Source organism: Pseudorca crassidens, chromosome 12, assembly GCF_039906515.1.
Source record: "Pseudorca crassidens isolate mPseCra1 chromosome 12, mPseCra1.hap1, whole genome shotgun sequence".
NCBI lineage: Eukaryota > Metazoa > Chordata > Mammalia > Artiodactyla > Delphinidae > Pseudorca > Pseudorca crassidens.
In genome coordinates, this window is record NC_090307.1 from 27782306 (window position 1) to 27801002 (window position 18697).

The window sequence follows — 18697 nt, forward strand, 5'->3', positions numbered from 1 at the left end:
AGGCAACATTATATTAGAGTTGGAATGTCATCTGGCCCAGCCTTCTTCCTGATGCCTATAGAAATCCATTCTGGAACAAAGATGTTTGGTATCTTTAAATATTTCTTAAAGTCTTTTAATTTTATATCTTCTTTCTCTCTGGAGGAGTAATTAAAGTGATATATGTTTATTCTCTCCCCACTTTAATTTTCTTGAACTTATAGACCCAGAACATTTTGTGAACTTTGAGAAGTGTCTTTCTTCCATGAATAGCTCGGAAGAGATTTGCCTTCTAACTACTTTTGCTCAGATGGCTCAGGCCAGAAGAACCAATGTGGATGAAGACTTCATAAAAATTATTGTTCTGGAGATATATGAGGTTAGAATATTAAGTTTTAGAAATCAGCTAAAAACATGTTCTTTTGGATTGTCCATCCATTGATTCTTTTGGGATTGCTTTTAAAAAAAATGTGACAATCTTGTATTGTCTGCACTTGTGGAAGGAGATCATTTCTAAGGAGTACCGAAAATATGAATCACACCCATTCCATTTCCCCCTGCTATCTCTTGTCATTTCATGTATGAGTTTTGGTAAGGAACAGACAGTCTGGCACTGCCTGACATTTATAGTTTCTATACTTTTCTCTCCCCCTGCCCCGGACCTGGCCCCCTCATTTCCACTCCTCTGACCCTGCGAGGAACATGGAAACCTGCCTTCCCAGCCAATTTAAATGAGATGGTGGAAATAGTACTGAACCTAGAGTTAAACGATCTGGCTTTGTTTTAGCTCTGCTGCTCATTGTCTATCTCACATCATAAAAGACACCTTACCTCTCTGGGCTTCAGTTTCTTCATCTGTAAAATGATAGGCTGGGATGAGATCCTCGCTTTCTTCACTTTTTCGCTGAGCCATCCCTAACGGTGGAAGAGAGTGAACTTTGGACCCCATGAGTTGAGGGACATAACTCACATGGTTACCAAAGCATTATTTGGAGTTTTATATATATATATTTTTAAATACACATTTTCACTGTAGGCTGTCATTTATCTGTTTATCTTGGTAAAAAAATTTCCTCCAAATTTAAGTAAAATTATGTTTGAAGATTTATTATCATCCCCCTCAATACTCCAGTTTGAGAATGACAGAACTGGGTAATCTGAAGTTCTTTACCAGGATCAAATATCCTATTAAGCTGTTCCTATTCTTGTACTTTGTAACCATGCATGAGATTAAGGCCTAGATGGATCTGGAATTCCAAACTATCTTCATTGTCTGTAAAAATTGAGAGGAGGATGTATATTTTCACGTATGTTGAATGGCGTTCTCAAGATCCATTGCTAAAGTAATATTTATGCTCTTGAATGATATTTCAAGTGTTTTGACCAGTCCTCACAGTAAAAACTACATTCTGATCCTCTGTGTGTGTGTGTACACACATATGTGAAATTGAAGCAATACTTAATCTTACTGTGATGCACTGTCATATTTTTCTGTTCTGTTTTATTCTACTCTCTTATTTTTCTGTTCCCTTCCATTGTATTAAAAAAACCCAAAAACTGCTGGCCATTGGCATGATTGGATTGTAACCTGTAGTTTCGAACCCATTGTTTAAGAAGAGTTGGTAAACATTGATACTTTAGAAGCTCTTGTAATTGAGGATCTCATTTTTTTTTTCTTTTTTAGAGAGAGAGTAGGTATTTCCATGCAATGCATTCTGATTTTCATCATGTTATTGGTTTCCTCAAATTTAGAAAAGTTTTAGTATGGAGGGATTACTTAATTGCTCTGAGGACTCTGGGAGTGCTTTCTGAATCCAGCACTTAAAGTCATTGTCGAACAGTTGCTTTTCCCCTCCATGCCCTCTTCCCCCACCTTCCAGACAGTCTGCTCTCTGAAGTTGTGCTCTCTGAAGTTTTGACATCTTTTTGTACATGGTGTGAGCCAAGGCTTCATCTGATATTCTTTCTACTTTACTTGAAAACCTCCTAAATAAAGTATGGAAAGGTTTTTTTATTGATAAATTGGTATTAAAAATGCCATCTTCACCCCCTCCTACTTTAGGTATCTTATGTCACCCTGTCCACCAGAGAAACTTTTTCGAAGGTTGGTCGAGAGCTTTTAGGGGCCATCACAGCTGTTCACCCTGAGATAATTTCTGTCCTTCTGGATAGAGTTCAAGACACCATTGACCAGGTTGGAATGGTAAGAACACTGATTTTGTTTGTTTTGTTTCCGTTTTTTTTGTTATTTGTTTGTTCATTTAAACCCTAGAGTATTGGAGCAGTGGGAAAAATAGTAAGGTCGTTGGGATGACTGAGTCACACGGGCACAACAGGGTGAAGAAAACATTTATTGTGTCTCAGGTTCACTGTGCCTGCTTGGGGTTGGCCGCTGCTTATAAAAAACTGTGGGTTGTTTCTCTTAATCTCCTCAAAGTGACTTTCCCACCTCCTTCAGTAACAGGTTTGTACTTTAATTATAGTTTATAGTTAATTCATAGTTTTTATTTCATAGTTTTGTTTTGCCTTCATAATTCTTATGTTTTTTTCTTGGAAGAAACAACTCTGATTTAGAAAGAAGCCTTGCTTTAAATCAATCAAAAACAAAATTAGAAGTAATTTAAGTTGAGCTGGATGTATATCGTTTAGTTCTGTCATTTGTCACAATCCCTTTTGTAATCTTTGTATAGTTTTTAAAAACAGCTTTATTGTGATATAATTCACATACCATACAATTCATCTCTTTAAAGTGTACAAGTCAGTGGCTTTTAGTATATTCACATATATGTGTAACTATCACCACAGTTATTTTTAGAACATTTTCATCACCTCAGAAAGAAACCACATACCATTTAGCTGTCAGACTTCCATCCCTTCCAGCCCTGAGCAACCACAGTCTACTTTGTCTCTATAGATTTACCTATTCTGGACATTTTATATAAATGGAATCACAAAATATGTGGTCATTTGTGACTGGCTTCTTTCACTTAGCATAATGTTTTCCAGGTTCATCCATGGCCAAATAGTACTGTATGAGTGTATCATTTTTAAAAACATACATTTACTGAAGATTTTCTTCATCATCTATAATAAGGCTGTAATGAATGAATTTTTCTGACGGCAGGTGGTCATGTGTCATAACTTCAGGAGGAAAGATTGAAGTTATAGTGTCTTTCTCTGGGCTTATGTTTGCACAGGGCCTTTCCATCTTATAGTCACTGCATCATCCCTGTAGGATAGATGACTGATAACTGCTAATACTTCATCACATTCATGAGTGAGCAGATTCAGTGACAGATTGGTTTATGAGACATATTTTTTTCTAAATGAAGAATACATGATATATAATGCTTTACTTGGCAAAGTATATATATATTTTTACATTAAAAGAAATTTAATTGTGGTAAATTATACACAACATGAAACACACGGTATTAACCATTTTTCAGTTAAATGGCATTAAGTACGCTCACATTGTTTTGTTACCTACCATCACCACCATCCATCCACAGAACTCTTCCATCTTGTAAAACTGAAACTCTGTACCCATTAAAAACTAACTCCCCATTCCCTCCCAGCTCCTGGCAGCCAGTACTCTACTTTCTGTCTCTTTGAGTTTGACTACTCTAGGTACCTCATAGAAGTGGAATCATACAGTATTTGTTCCTTTCTGTATGGCTTATTTCACTTAGTATTATGACCTCAAGGTTCATGCATGTTATAACATGTGTCAGAATTTCTTCCGTTTTTAAGGCTGAATAATATTCTATTGTATGTATATACCACATTTTGTTTATCCATTCATCTGCTGATGGAACTTGGGTTGCTTCTATCTTTTCGCTATTTGAATTATGCTGCAATGAACATGAGTGTACAAATGTCTCTTTGAGACTGCTTTAAATTCTTTTGGGTATGTACTCAGAAGTAGAATTGCTCGTTCATATGTTAATTCTATTTTTAATTTTTTGAGGAAACACCATACTGTTTTCCATAGCAGCGGTACATGGTACTTTTTCTATTTAAGTAAACATTGTATCCCACTGGGATAAAATTATATTGAGGTGAAGAGGTTTTTATTTGCAAACAGCAAGTTTTTGGTTGCTCCTTTTTTAGTGATCATCTAATGGAATGATTTCCAAAGAAGTCTACAGTGGGTCATATGATTCTTTCAGTTTGATTGAGTTCATGACCTTTTTCTGACAAGTGTTTTTCTGGGTTTGGCCACACTTACATTTTTAATTAGGTCATAATACTTTTAGTAATAAATTGTGCCCAGAAATATTCTTAACAGTGAGTGTACAAATTAGAACCATAATGTTTTTTAGAGCACATCTTTTAAAAGATGCCCCCACTCTCTGTTTAAATATATGCTTCCTTTGTGTTCTGTGAACTTGCTGACATTTTTGGAGGAACTTATTCAAGCCCCCTTGCCTTCAGATGAACAAGATGGCTTTGAATATTTTTGCTTTGACCTTGGGCTAGTCTGAAATCAGCTCCTAGCTCCAGAGCCTGGGAATGAGCTGTGGCTGTGGACCTAAATATTCATTGACACACCTGGGGTGTGTCTGAAGGTAACTTTTTCTGGAGGCCCAGCAGGAGAGGAACAATCCTTTGTGCTATATGTAGATGTGTGGGTATTGCTCTGGGTTAGGAATAGTTGTTGATAAGGACCAAGCCTTTGGGGACATCTCAAAGGAAAGAACTCAGATAAGTTTTGATGACAACCTGCAAATGGATAACATATTTTCCTATTGGTCTTTTTTATAATTTGAAACATGGGTTCACTTCAGAGGACATTCTACTTTTGTTAGTGAAATTCATGCATCTTCCTAACATCCTCTTCAGGTAAAATTAGCGATCTTCTGACTTTCAGTGAAAGCATAAATATATTTTAAAATACACTCTTTAAATTCTGTTTTGTTGGGAATTCTTATTAGGATTCTTTCTTTTTAATCATTTCTTTTTTTGCCTTATTGAATGCACTAGACTTTTCATTACAATATGGAATAGAGTTAGTAAAAGTGGACATCCTTGTCTTGTTCTTTATCATAGTAGAAAGGGTTCCAAAGTTCACCATTAAGTATAATGCTAGCTGTAGGTTTTTCATTTATACTCTCTGGTAGGCTGAGAAATTTCTACTTACAGTTTGCTGAATTTTTTTTTTTCATGAATGGGTATTTACTTGTTTTTTCTTCATCCATTGAGGTGGTCAAATGATTTTTATCCTTTTTTCTGTTAATGTGGTGAATTACATTGACTGGTTTTCACATGTTGAACCATCATTGTTTCCTGAAATAAAAACCACTTGATCATGATATATTATTCTTTTTATGTATTGTTAGGTTCAATTTGATAATATTTTTTCTTGAGGGTTTTTGCATATATATTCATGACATATTGATCTGTAATTTTATTTTCTTGTTATATCTTTGTTAGGTTTTGGATTTAGGGTCATGTTGGCCTTGTAACACGAGTTGGGAAGCATTTCCTCCTCTTCTGTTTTTTGAAAGAATTTTTGTAAGATTGTTATAATTCTTCCTTGAATGTTTGATAGAGTTTACCAGTGAAATCATCTGGGCCTAGGGTTTTCTTCGTGTTTTGATAACGAATTCAAAATTTTAAACAGATACAGATTTTTATTTTTTTCTGAGTCAGTTGGTTAAGTTATGTTTGTTTTTATTTAAAACATCTTTATTGGAGTATAATTGCTTTACAATGGTGTGTTAGTTTCTGCTTTATAACAAAGTGAATCAGCTATACATATACATATATTTATGTTTTTAAAGGGATTTTTCCATTTCATCTAACTAGTTGAATTTACTGGCAAAGAGTTTTTGTAATGTTCCCTTTTTAATGTCCCTGAGATCTTTCTTGGTAGCTTCACTTTTATTCTTGATGTGTAGATATATGCTATACCGTTATTTATTTATTTTTTTTGCGGTACGCGGGCCTTTCACTGTTGTGGCCTCTCCCGTTGCGGAGCACAGGCTCCGGACGCGCAGGCTCAGCGGCCATGGCTCACGGGCCCAGCCGCTCTGCGGCATGTGGGATCTTCCCGGACCGGGGCACGAACCCGTATCCCCTGCGTCGGCAGGCGGACTCTCAACCACTGCGCCATCAGGGAAGCCCCTATACCATTATTTTGTGTAGCTGGGGATAGTTGGTTTTCTGGACAGATCTCATTGCTATACTCATTGTTCTAGTACCATTATTTTGTTCTTTTTGTCAGATGCTTACAGGCTAAAGAAGTATTTTTCTATTTGTTAGATTGCTAGTTTACCATTTTATTCAGCATATTCAAGACCTTTATTAACAAATCCTTCTGAAAATTTAGCTAACTGAACACACACACTACACATGCAAAGGAAAGAAAGGATCTTTTTAAGATTCATTCGTTCTACTCGTCTTTCAAATTTTTTTTCCCGTTCTTTCAAATTTTGTTTTGCCTCCAATTTGGAGTAGTGCAGGAACCTAAAAAATGCTTGGTTATATGTTCTAGAGCTGAATTGTCCAATACAGTAACCACCAGGCATATGTGACTATAGACCCTTGTAATGTGGCTCATCCAAATTATGATGTGCTGGAAGTGTAAAATACCCACTGGGTTTCCAAGGCTTAGTATGAACAAAAGAATAACGTATCTCAGTAATCTTTTGTGATGACTACATGTTGGAATACTATTTTGGACATACTGGATTGAATGATATATATTGTTAAAATTAATTTTACCTGTTTCTTTTGACTTTTAAAAATGGCTATTAGAAAAATAAAAATTACATGTGTGGTTTGCATTAGATTTCCATTGGACAGCATTATTCTAGACATTATTTATGAACTGCTCTTCTGATTAGTCTTACTTAAACCAAACTGTATTAAGTGAACCCAGATTTATCTTAATTTGCACATGGATATGTTATTTAAAAGTGGTGCTATGGACTTTTTGTACAGGATTTTAAAAAGCTTTTATTATATAATCTTTCAAATATATAAAAAGTAGAGAACAATATAATGAATTGCTATGTACCTATCATCCAGTTTCAACAAATACCAACTCTTGGTTGATCTTGTTTCGTCTTTACCCCATCCACTCCTTGTATCTTCTTCCTAGAATGCTTTCTTTTTCCTAGAATGCTTTGAAGCTAATAGAAATAATTTTTTAAATGATGTAGAAGAAATAATTATTTAAAGTGCTAAGTCTTTTTGTAAAATGAATGACTTTCCACTGATTTATCATGACTTTAAATTTGGATCTTACTATGGTGATTTTTTTTAATGGAAGTGTACCAGTTTACATACGAAAAAAAGCTTGACCTTTACAAAGGATTGCAAAATGTGCTTTTGGTGTATCATTAGTTTTAATATTCATTTGATTTGGTTGTTCATTTCACTGTCTAAAAAACAAAACCCCACTTCCTTTTGGAGAAAAATTTTGTAAGCACTTTAATAATATAGTATTGCAGTAATACAGGATTGTCCTTAAGTCTTGATTTTAATTATTATCATTTTCTTTTAAATCAGGTTTCTTTATACTTGTTTAAAGAACTACCTTTGTATCTTTGGCGACCTTCTGCCTCCGAGATAGCTGTGATTCGGGATTGGTTATTCAATTATAACCTGACAACGGTGAAGAATAAATTGGCCTGTGTTATTCTAGAAGGACTAAATTGGGGATTTGGTGAACAGGTATGTATTAAAACCGTTCCCTAGAGACTGGAGGGTCCACACACATCAGCTTCAAAGAAACATTTTCTCAAAACATTAACATTTTTGAGTATCGTTTGCAAGGTCTGCAAATTCTTTTAGCTGCATCAGAGTTTAGGATCTTCTCTAATTAGTTCTGTTTTGCAGAGTGAGCATCCTGTAAGTGAAGATAAATTGCTCCACACTGAAAATTCTTCCCTTTTTCCTTGGATCATTTGTTTCTGTTGTTTTATTTCTGGATATTTACTGCAGTTCCTCCTAATTGCCACTCTTACCTCTGGTCCTTTTTCCTTGTACATTTTGTATTGTGTGTCATTGCCAGACTTGTCTTCCGAAACACTGTGTACTGGTTAAGAGCCTGAGCTCTGAGCCAGCCTGCCTGGGTTCTGATCCCAGCTCTGCCACCTCCTGGCTGTGTGACCCTGAGCAAGCTTCCTGAACTCTCTAGGCCTCAGTTGCTCATCTGTAAGCATTCACATTAACAGGCTTACCTCAGAGGGCTGTTGTAAGGTTTCAGCAAGCTAGGACACGTAAAACATTGAGGACAGTTCTAGGCACATGTTAAGGTCTTAGTGGTGGTAGTTTTTGTTCATAATAGTTTATTGTTATTAAGAGTTTCATATGTCTCCAAAGATGCAATATCAAGGCATTTTGACTGTTAAGGTCTTTCTGCCTTCTTACCCTAGGCCTTATTAGTTAGCTTCTTGATCAGAATGTTTAAACTTTTTAAAGGGAAAATGGAAGAGAAGTCAGCCCTCTCTAACTATCTGCCAGCTTTTGTTCTGAGCGAGTCATCTAGTCCTCTCAGCCGTCTTGTGTGCTTGGCGTGAACATGACCCCTGTTGTACAGATGAGGAAACTGAAACCAGGGAGCTTTTCCTCCAGGGTGTCCCTGACCACGTGGTCTGCTCATGGGCTCATCGGGGTCTTTTCTCACTCAAGTGCTGGTGGGTGAGAGCTGCAGGGGGCTCTTCTCCACCTTCGCCTTCTCTGACTTGTGAACAGAAGCCCCAGCCCCCCTCTTCCAGAGAGCTGCATGCACAGTCTCCTCGAGGGTCTCCTCGTTCATTTAAAGTAGCAACTCTTTTTTTCTTAATAAATAAATTTATTTATTTTATTTATTTATTTTGGACTGCCTTTGGTCTTCGTTGCTGTGCACGGGCTTTCTCTAGTTGTGGCGAGCGGGGACTACTCTTCGTTGCTGTGCGCAGGCTTCTCATTGCAGTGGCTTCTCTTGTTGCGGAGCACGGGCTCTAGGCATGCGGGCTTCAGTAGTTGTGGCACACGGGCTCAGTAGTTGTGGCACGTGGGCTCTAGAGTGCAGGCTCAGCAGTTGTGGCGCATGGGCTTAGTTGCTCCGCAGCATGTGGGATCTTCCCAGACCAGGGCTCGAACCCGTATCCCCTGTGTTGGCAGGCGTATTCTTAACCACTGCGCCAGCAGGGAAGCCCTCTCCTTGTTCTTTTGTGAGCATTCGGAAAGTGCTCTTCTCTCGGAGGCTTAGGGAATGTATTTCTTCAGGCTGTAAAGGAAGATTGGGTGGGAAATTTGGTAGGCAACTTCAAGCTCCTGAAGGAGTATTTTACCTGTGCTGTTGAGTATTTTTTTTATTTTCACTGATGACAGAACAAGAAAAGGGAATGTAGACTTAAATTATTAAGTATCTTTCTGTTTAGTTAATAATAATTCAACATCTTCCTGGTTCTTAACAATGCCCTTAAACTTGTAACCCAAAGTATTTATGGGGATTTTAGGGTGGGGGTTGGGGGTTGCATTCAAAGATACCTTTTATGACTGGGATTGGGGATGACTCGGGCTCACACCTAACTGGTGCAGTGTAGTGGTTCTTTAAAGATTTCAATTCTTTTTCCTATTGTCATTTTATAATTTCATTGTTAGGGGGTGTGAGCTTTGGAAAATTAAACTTCTGCATCCAAGGTTCTTTTTTACTATCCTGACTAATCTTTTAGTTCAAAGATATAACCAAAAAAAATCAAGATGACATGTTTGTGATGATTTTTCTCTTTAAAAGGGGACTCTTCATCTGGATCAGGCAGTCCATGCTGAAGTAGCTTTAATGATTCTTGAGGCGTACCAGAAGTACCTTGCACAGAAGCCGTATGCTGGGTTTCTTTCTGAAAGTATGAAGCAGGTATTTCCTTCTTTTATGTATTGAGGACGTAAACCTTTATTATAAATGACCTGGGTGGATAAAGTTACAATATTTACCCTTAGGTTTCCTAAGAACATTTCTGGCAATTTAAGATATTGAAATTGAGTTCTATGGTTGGAGAAAGATTTTTCTTTAAGAAGTAGCCTCCATATGACCATTTTAGTATTACGGAATTTGAGTTGAGCTACAGCGGTGTGCTGGTGCTGGCTCATACCGGCTTGGAGAACTGATTGTTACATTTTTAGGAACTTTGCAGGTCTGATTGTTAACCTGCTGGTGGCTTGAAGTTGACCATGGTGGGAGTTTTTATGCTACCAAAGTGGGCAAACCCTTATAAATCGGCCTCCATGCTCCAACTGGTGTTAAATTTTTTTACCAGCACATGATTTGTTGCATACCAACTTTCATATTATTACTCTTGCTTGAGCAGACCCAGATCAGGTTCACAAAGTGACTAGCAAATAATCAGAAGTCAGCTGTGAGTGAGAAACTGCTTTAATTTAGCGCTGTAAACACTGAGTACCAGTAAGCATTATGTCCTTTCTTTTTTTTTTTTTTTTTTTTGGTACGCCGGCCTCTCACTGTTGTGGCCTCTCCACCTCTCCCGTTGTGGAGCACAGGCTCCGGACGCGCAGGCTCAGCAGCCATGGCTCACGGGCCCAGCCGCTCCGCGGCATGTGGGATCTTCCCGGATTGGGGCATGAGCCCGTGTCCCCTGCATCGGCAGGCGGATTCCCAACCGCTGCGCCATCAGGGAGGCCCTATGTCCTTTCTTTTGACGGCATTGTTGATCACAAAAAGAGATGGGTGGATGAGCTTACTGATTTAATGTGTATGTGACTAATGTGGTTTAAAATAAATAATTGTTTTAGGTTTCATATTTGGCCAGTATTGTTCGATATGGAGAGACACCTGAGACCTCATTTAACCAATGGGCCTGGAACTTGATCTTGAGGTTAAAACTGCACAAAAATGATTATGGAATACAGCAGAATTGTGCAACTCTTCTGTTCTCCAGCACTGTGCCTGAAGTGACAGAGTCACCCACGTTTCATCCTCTCTTGAAGGCTGTTAAGGCGGGCATGCCCATTGGCTGTTATCTGGCCTTAGCTATGACGGCCGTGGGCCACAGGTACAGTGTTTGTGTTGAACTTCTAGGGTTGCTGAACCCTGTAGTCAGTGATTCTGGAATCTCATCTTTCACATCCCAAGGTCTGAGGCCTCCATCAAATCTATCTAGGGGTAATCAGGGCCAAATAATAAGCCTCGATTAATAGCTTATCATGGGGAAGTGCTGCCTAAATTCATATAACATGGATTTGTAACAGAAAATCACCTTGTTGCATTATCAAGAGAGTTATACCTATCATCCAGCGTGGAATTTTTATGTCAACAGTAGATAGAGTCTCTTCCTCAGAATAGTGATCAAATAAAAATAATTGGTCACTTGTACCGAATTTTGTTCAAAGTGATGGCAGCCCAACCCAGCCTTCCCAGGTATAAAGGAAGCTAACCCTAAACCTACCCAAGGGGATGAAATGCCTTATCATGTCAAGTGCCTCTCTTGTATGAGCCCATAGCTGTGTCTGTTTCTTCCATTGTAGCATTTATCACACTATAATGTAGTTGTCTGTTTAATTTTATTGGAGACATTCTATGAGGTTAGGACTCAGGAACCATATTTGTCTTGTGGTATTTTATCCCTAGTGATGAAGACTGAATCTGGTGCAGTAAGTAACTGAATGCATGAATTCTCAGTTGGTTAAAAATCCTTTTCATTAAGGATCATTTTCCTACAATGTATTAATTTTATTTAGCCTATCCAGTTTTCTAAAACATCTTTGGCCGATACTTTCTGATTCTTGTGTTTTAGATTCACTGTAACACCTTTTTAGCAACCTGATTTAAACATCTTCTTCCACATTCAGTATATTTTCAGTGGGATGCCAGTTGTCCTATGAGCTATTAGTGTTCAGCCTGTGCTGTGAAATAGGAGAGGTATGGAATTGTTAGATAGCTGTCCTCAGGTTGTTGACAGCTTAGTGGACACGGGAGACATAAAACAATTGGCAGTACTGAAGAATATAATCATGGGCTGGATGATATGAATAGAGCTCTGGTTCTTAATCCTGACCACCATTTAGAATCACTTTTGCAGTGATTCTAAAACTACCAATACAGGGAAGAGAGTGAGAATCCTGATCTAACTGATCTAGGGGCCGGTTCTCCAGGTGATTCTAATGTACAGCCTAGATTGGAACCTCTCAAGAGTATGGGCAGAAAGAATTTAAAGTAAGGAGAGATCACTAGAGCAGGATACCCTCATGGAGGAGCTAAGCTTTGGAGAGGAGTCTTTTTTTTTTTTTTTCCTGCGGTACGTGGGCCTCTCACTGTTGTGGCCTCTCCCGTTGTGGAGCACAGGCTCCGGACGCGCAGGCTCAGCAGCCATGGCTCACGGGCCTAGCCGCTCCACGGCATGTGGGATCTTCCCGGACAGGGGCACGAACCCGAGTCCCCTGCATCGGCAGGTGGACTTTCAACCACTGCGCCACCAGGGAAGCCCAGGAGTCTTATTAATTAGAGATGTCCTGGGCTAAGGAGCAGAGTAGTGACTCTTACCTTCCCCTGGTGATCAGTGCCCACGGTGTTGAAGATTCTGCCCAAGGGCCACCCACCCCTGCCCTGCAGCACCTGTGCCTTCTGAGCTGGGTGCTTAAGGTGTAATCGTTTCTCCTCCTCCTTTGGGACTGTGTGTTCCTTAATGGTAGGGACATGGTAGGGGCATTGTCTTGATATCTCCAGAACTTGTACTTTGTAGGTATTTCTGTTTTTTTCCTTCCAGTTTTATTGAGATATAATTGACATACAGCACTGTATAAATTTAAGGTGTATGGCATAATGATTTGACTTACATATATCATGAAATGTGTAGTTTAGTGAACATCCATCATGTCATATAGATGCAAAATTAAAGAAATAGGAAGAATAGGGAGGATGGGAAGGAGGCTCAAGAGGGAGAGAATATGGGTATGTATGTATGGCTGATTCACTTTGTTATACAGCAGAAATTAACACAGTATTATGAAGCAATTATACTCCAATAAAGATCTATTAAAAAAAAAAGAAATAGGAAAGATATTTTTTTTTCTTGTGATGAGAACATTTGGGATTTACTCTCTTAACAACTTTTATATATAATGTACACCAGTGTTAATTATGTTATCATGTACATTACAGTATATCCCTAGTATTTATTTATCTGATAACTGGAAGATTGTACCTTTTGACCACCTTTATCCAATTTCCCCTCCCTCCACCCCCCACCTCCCCCAGCCTCTAGTAACCACAAATCTGATCTCTTCTTCTATGAGTTTGTTTGTTTTATATATTTATTTATTTTTGGCTGCATTGGGTCTTCATTGCTGCACGCGGGCTTTCTCTAGTTGCAGCGAGTTGGCTGCTCATTGCAGTGGCTTCTCTTGTTGCAGAGCATGAGCTCTAAGCATGCAGGCTTCAGTAGTTGTGGCTCACAGGCTCAAGAGTGCAGGCCCAGTAGTTGTGGCACACGGGCTTAGTTGCTCCGCGGCATGTGGGATCTTCCCAGACCAGGGATTGAACCCATGTTCCCTGCATTGGCAGGTGGATTCTTAACCACTGCACCACCAGGGAAGCCCTGTTTATTTGTTTTTGAAGTATAACTGACCTACAACACTATGTTAGTTCCTGTCACACAACATAGGGATTCAACATTTCTGTACATTTCTAACTGATCACCCGATAAGGCTGGTTACGATATGTCACCGTACAAAAATAATACATAGTTATTGACTGTATTCTCCACATTGTACATTTCATACCCGTAACTCATGTATTTTGCAATTGGAAGTTTGTACCTCTTAACCTCCCTCACCTATTTCTTCCTCCCCACCCCCCACCTCCCCTCCATATTTCATTCCACCAGATATCTGTCTGGCTGGGTGGAGGTGGGGGGGAGGGAAAGGGAAGTGTTGACAAAACTCTCCTGGCTGAAGCCTGTGTTTCCTGTTGGTGAATGGAGGTCACCAGGTAATTATGGACAAATTTGAAAGCCAGTTAAAGAGGGCAGAATTGATGTACTAGGAAGGGGAGAGATGTTATATAGGCCCTTTGGAAGGCACTCTTTTTTTTTTTTTTGCGGTACGTGGGCCTCTCACTGCTGTGGCCTCTCCTGTTGTGGAGCACAGGCTCCGGATGCGCAGGCTCAGTGGCCATGGCTCACGGCCCCGCCGCTCCGCGGCATGTGGGATCTTCCCGGACCGGGGCACGAACCCGTGTCCCCTGCATCGGCAGGCGGACTCTCAACCACTGTGCCACCAGGGAAGCCCTGGAAGGCACTCTTTACATCATTTCTAGTAGCTCTAGTGTCATTCACAGTTTCCTGTACCTCAGGTTCCTCATCTATGAAATGGGAATAATAATAGTATCAGACTTACTTTATGAGGCTTAAGTGAGTTATAAGACCTTTAACATGCTTAGAACAGTGTCTGGTATGTGGATTCTTTGAGTGTAGTACTCTGAACTTAATCGTTTCATGATTTCTCTAATTATATTTATTCTGGAACTGTAGCTCTTTATTCACTAATACTGCTGTGAGTCCTCTCTAAAATAAATACTGGTTTAGTGCTGATTCCTGAATCCTGAGCGGGTGTGAGGGCGAGAGTGTTTCTTTTTGGGGCTGAACTCCACTGTGGTCATCTGGGATGATTCTAGAACTAACTTAAAACAATCTTATGAATGGGCTTAGGATTGGGGGCAGAGTGTGAAGGACATAAGTTGTACATGAATATAAAGTCATAGATAATACAGAGAACAATAGTCAAAAAAAATCACCCAGAATCTTTCTCATTGTAATAAAACATTGCTTATTTTTCTGTTTATTTTTATTCAGTATGTTTTCCTTGGATCTTTTTTAGAGCTGTGCTATATGCATAATTTTATATATCCTTTGTTTTTTACTTCTAATATTGTAAATGTTTCCCTTAGGGCATAATCTTTGCATTATTCCTTTTATTTTTTGAAAAGATTTTTTTCCCCCAGAATTAAAGGAGTGTAACCAAACTATAGAATTAGGAAAATGGAGGAAAAAACCACTCTTTTTTACCACTCCAACACAATGAGCATTTTAGTGTGACATTATCCCTGTTTTTTCCCTGTCTGTACAGTAGAACTCTCCTTTACTAGTAGTTATAGTTAGAAGTATAAAGTTTTGTTTTTTCCTAGTACCATTTTAGCAGAAATATTTTTCCATATTGCCCTTGGCCATCATATGCATACTTTTAAGATAATTCCGTAATATTCCCATTGAATGGATTTTTCCAGAATTTACATTAAGTCATTTATGCCTCTGAGTTTACAATTATGAATAATTCTGAAAATTACATTTTTACATGGATCATCTGTCATATTTTCTTCCATATTTGAGATTATTTCTTAAGGATAGATTCTCTGAAGAGTCAAAAAAATAAGTAAATTTCTAGGCCACATTGATTTCAGAAAAATTCTGCCAGATTATACAGACAGATTGAGCTCATTTTTGAATCTTTGCTATAATACCTTGTGGGACTACGTAGACAATGAGAGCCCCATGACTCTTAGAAGAAGCACCATTTGAGAAGCAAAGTGGCCAGGGCTCTGGACTAGAAATTTGCAAACCTGGGTCCTCAATTTGACCCTATACCAGGAAACTGTGTGAATTGGGCCATGATACTTCACCTTTCTTTCGTATAAAATGATAATATAGGTGAACTTTTAAGTTCCTTTGTACTTCTAGAGTTCTGATTCTAGCATTTCTGTGTGAAGTTTGGGTATGCATAAATGGGTTGGAGACCTGAGATAATCTGGGTAGCGTGTAGTATGATAGTGCATTGGAAGAACATCAGTTTATGAACTGGCTACCTCGTATGCTCATTGCCTTTTTCTTTTTCCATAGCATTGAGAAGTTCTGTGCAGAAGGCATCCCACTCTTGGGGATTCTGGTCCAGTCGAGGCATTTGAAAACAGTGGTCCATGTCCTGGATAAAATTCTGCCTTTGTTCTACCCTTGCCAGTATTACCTTCTAAAGAATGAGCAGTAAGTGGAGAACAGCCCAGCGAGTACAAAATGACTATGTTCTCTGGTTTCTCAAGTATAATATAGGGAATGATATTTCAATAGTGTATTTTTTATGAGGCAGAAAACTTCCTGCCTATTTTAGAATCAGAGTGATGAACAGTGACTCTAATAATGATTCTAGTTTTATTGTCATGAAAGATACTTCCCTTTGTCATTTAATTTTGGATTGCTTATAGCTTATTAGTATTGAAAAGGGTGGTGGTTTCCATGAAACTGGGAATAGTGCTTCTGCCCTTGAGCAGCAAATGGCTTTGCTGTTGTAGCAATAGCGAAACACGTTGCTTTTAATTGCAGTGTGCATGGGGCAGTATTATAAGCAGAGAAGATACACAGGGAGGTGCTCATCACATGAGACACTGATAATCTTGTGGAGAAAATAAGACTTCTGAGGTAATCACAAAGTTATGAAGCAAAATATTGGCAAGGCCATGCTAGGGCGTATAGATTGCATTTGCATTACAGTTGACCCTTGAACCACACGTGTTTGAACTGTGCAGGTCCACTTATACGAGGATATATTTTAATAAATACACTGGAAAATTTTTTGGAGATTTGTGACAATTTGAAAAAACTCACAGATGAACTAATGTAGCCTATAAATATTGAAAAAAATTAAGAAAAAAGTATGTCATGAATGTATTAAATAAATGTAGATACTAGTCTATTCTATCATCTACTACCATAAAATATACACAAATCTATTATAAAAAGTTAAAATTTATCAAAACTTACACACACAAACACAGACCATACGTGATGCCATTCATGGTTGAGAGAAATATAAACAGACATAAAAGGTGCAGTATTAAATTACAGCTGCATACTGTACTACTGTAATAATTTTGTAGCCACCTCCTGTTGCCATGAAGGTGAGCTCAAGTGTTGAGTATCCGCCTAACACGCTTTGTGATGCTAATCTTCTCCGACTGAGCAGTTTGTCTCTCCAGTAAATTGTGCATCACAGTAAAAAGTGACCTCTTGCGGCTCTCGCGTCATTTTCATTGTGTTTGGTGCCTTAAATAACACCATGGGACCCATATGAAGTGCCTCTAATGATTCTGGAAGTGCTCCCAAGAAGCAGAGAAAAGTCATGACATTACAAGAAAAAGTTGAATTGCATGATATGTACCATAGATTGAAGTCTGCAGCTGCACTTCCTGTCATTTCAAGATAAATGAATCCAGAGTAGGAACCATTGGAAAAAAAAGAAAAGGAAATTCATGAAGATGTCACTGCAGCTACACCAGCAGGCTCTGAAATGTTGTACTTTTTGTGAAATACCTTTTTATCTCATATTGAAAATGTAGCTTTTGTGTGAGTGCAGGATGGCTATAAGAAAGGCATACCTGTAGACCCTAATATGATTAGAGAAAAATCAAAGTCATTTTATGATAACTTAAAGCAAAAGGAAGGTGAAAGAGCTAAAGCTGAAGAATTTAATGCCAGCACAGGATGGTTTGATAATTTTAGAAAGAAATTTGGCTTAAAAAATGTCAAGATAACAGGAGAAGCAGCTTCTGTCAACCAGGAGGCAGCAGATGAGTTCCCAGATGCCATTACAAAAATCATCGAGGAGAAAGGATATCTGCCGGAGCAGGTTTTTTTTTTTTTTTTTTTTTTTTGCTGTACGCGGGCCTCTCACTGCTGGCCCCCACCTGCCGCGGAGCACAGGCTCCAGACGCGCAGGCTCAGCGGCCGTGGCTCACGGGCCCAGCCGCTCCGCGGCATGTGGGATCCTCCCGGACCGGGGCACGAACCCGTGTCCCCTGCATCGGCAGGTGGACCCCCAACCACTGTGCCACCAGGGAAGCCCCGGAACAGGTTTTTAACGCAGATGAAAGTGCCCTATTCTGGGGGAAAAAAAAATGCCACAAAGGACATTTATTAGCAAGGAAGAGAAGCAAGCACCAGGATTGAAGGCAGGAAGGCATAGGCTAACTATACTGTTTTGTGTAAATGTAGTCGGGTTTACGATTAGGACTGCCCTTATCTGTAAAGCTGTTAACCCCCCAGCCTTGAAGGGAAAAGACAAATACCAGCTGCCGGTCTCTTGGTTGTACAAGGCCTGGACAGCGAGAACCCTTTTTTTTGATTGTTTCCATCAATGGTTTGTCCTTGAAGTCAAGAAGTGCCTTGCCAGTACTGGGCTGCCTTTTAAAGTTCTTTTGGTATCGGACAGTACCCCTGGCCACACAGACCCCACGAGTTCAACACCGCAGGTGTCATAGCAGTCCCTTTGCCCCCACAGACAATGTCTCTAATTCAGTTTCTAGGTCAGGGGGTCATAAGGACCTTTAAGGCTCATTGTACATGGTACTCTATGGAAAGGATTGTTAACACTATGGAATAGAACCCTGATAGAACATCCTGAAAGTCTGGAAGGAATATACCATTGAAGATGCCATTGTTGTTATAGAAAACCATGAAAGTCATCAAGCCCAAAACAAATTCCTGCTGGGGAAAACTGTGTCCAGATGTGCATGAGTTCATGATTTATGACAAAACCAATCAAGGAAATCATGAAAGGGTTGGTAGATATGACAAAGAAGTTGGGGCTGGGAGTGGGGGAAGGGTTTCAAGATTTGGATCTTAGAGAAATTCAAGAACTAATAGTCACCACACCAGAGAAGTTAACAGAAGATGACTTGATCGACGTGAGTGCTTCTGAACCGGTGCCAGATCATGAGGAAGAA

At 39.1% G+C, this 18697-nt stretch overlaps 1 protein-coding gene across 4 annotated transcripts in view; it reads left to right on the forward strand.

Moving 5' to 3' along the window:
* The window catches only part of EPG5 (ectopic P-granules 5 autophagy tethering factor), a 129773-nt gene that overhangs the window by 33056 nt on the left and 78020 nt on the right, over window positions 1-18697 (forward strand). For all 4 annotated transcript variants that reach the window (XM_067699210.1, XM_067699207.1, XM_067699208.1 and 1 more), the window contains exons 12-17: window positions 204-358; window positions 2042-2182; window positions 7498-7662; window positions 9713-9832; window positions 10726-10985; window positions 15822-15962. In XM_067699210.1, coding sequence (XP_067555311.1) covers window positions 204-358; window positions 2042-2182; window positions 7498-7662; window positions 9713-9832; window positions 10726-10985; window positions 15822-15962 — 982 coding nt within the window. The remainder of the gene's footprint in view (window positions 1-203; window positions 359-2041; window positions 2183-7497; window positions 7663-9712; window positions 9833-10725; window positions 10986-15821; window positions 15963-18697) is intronic.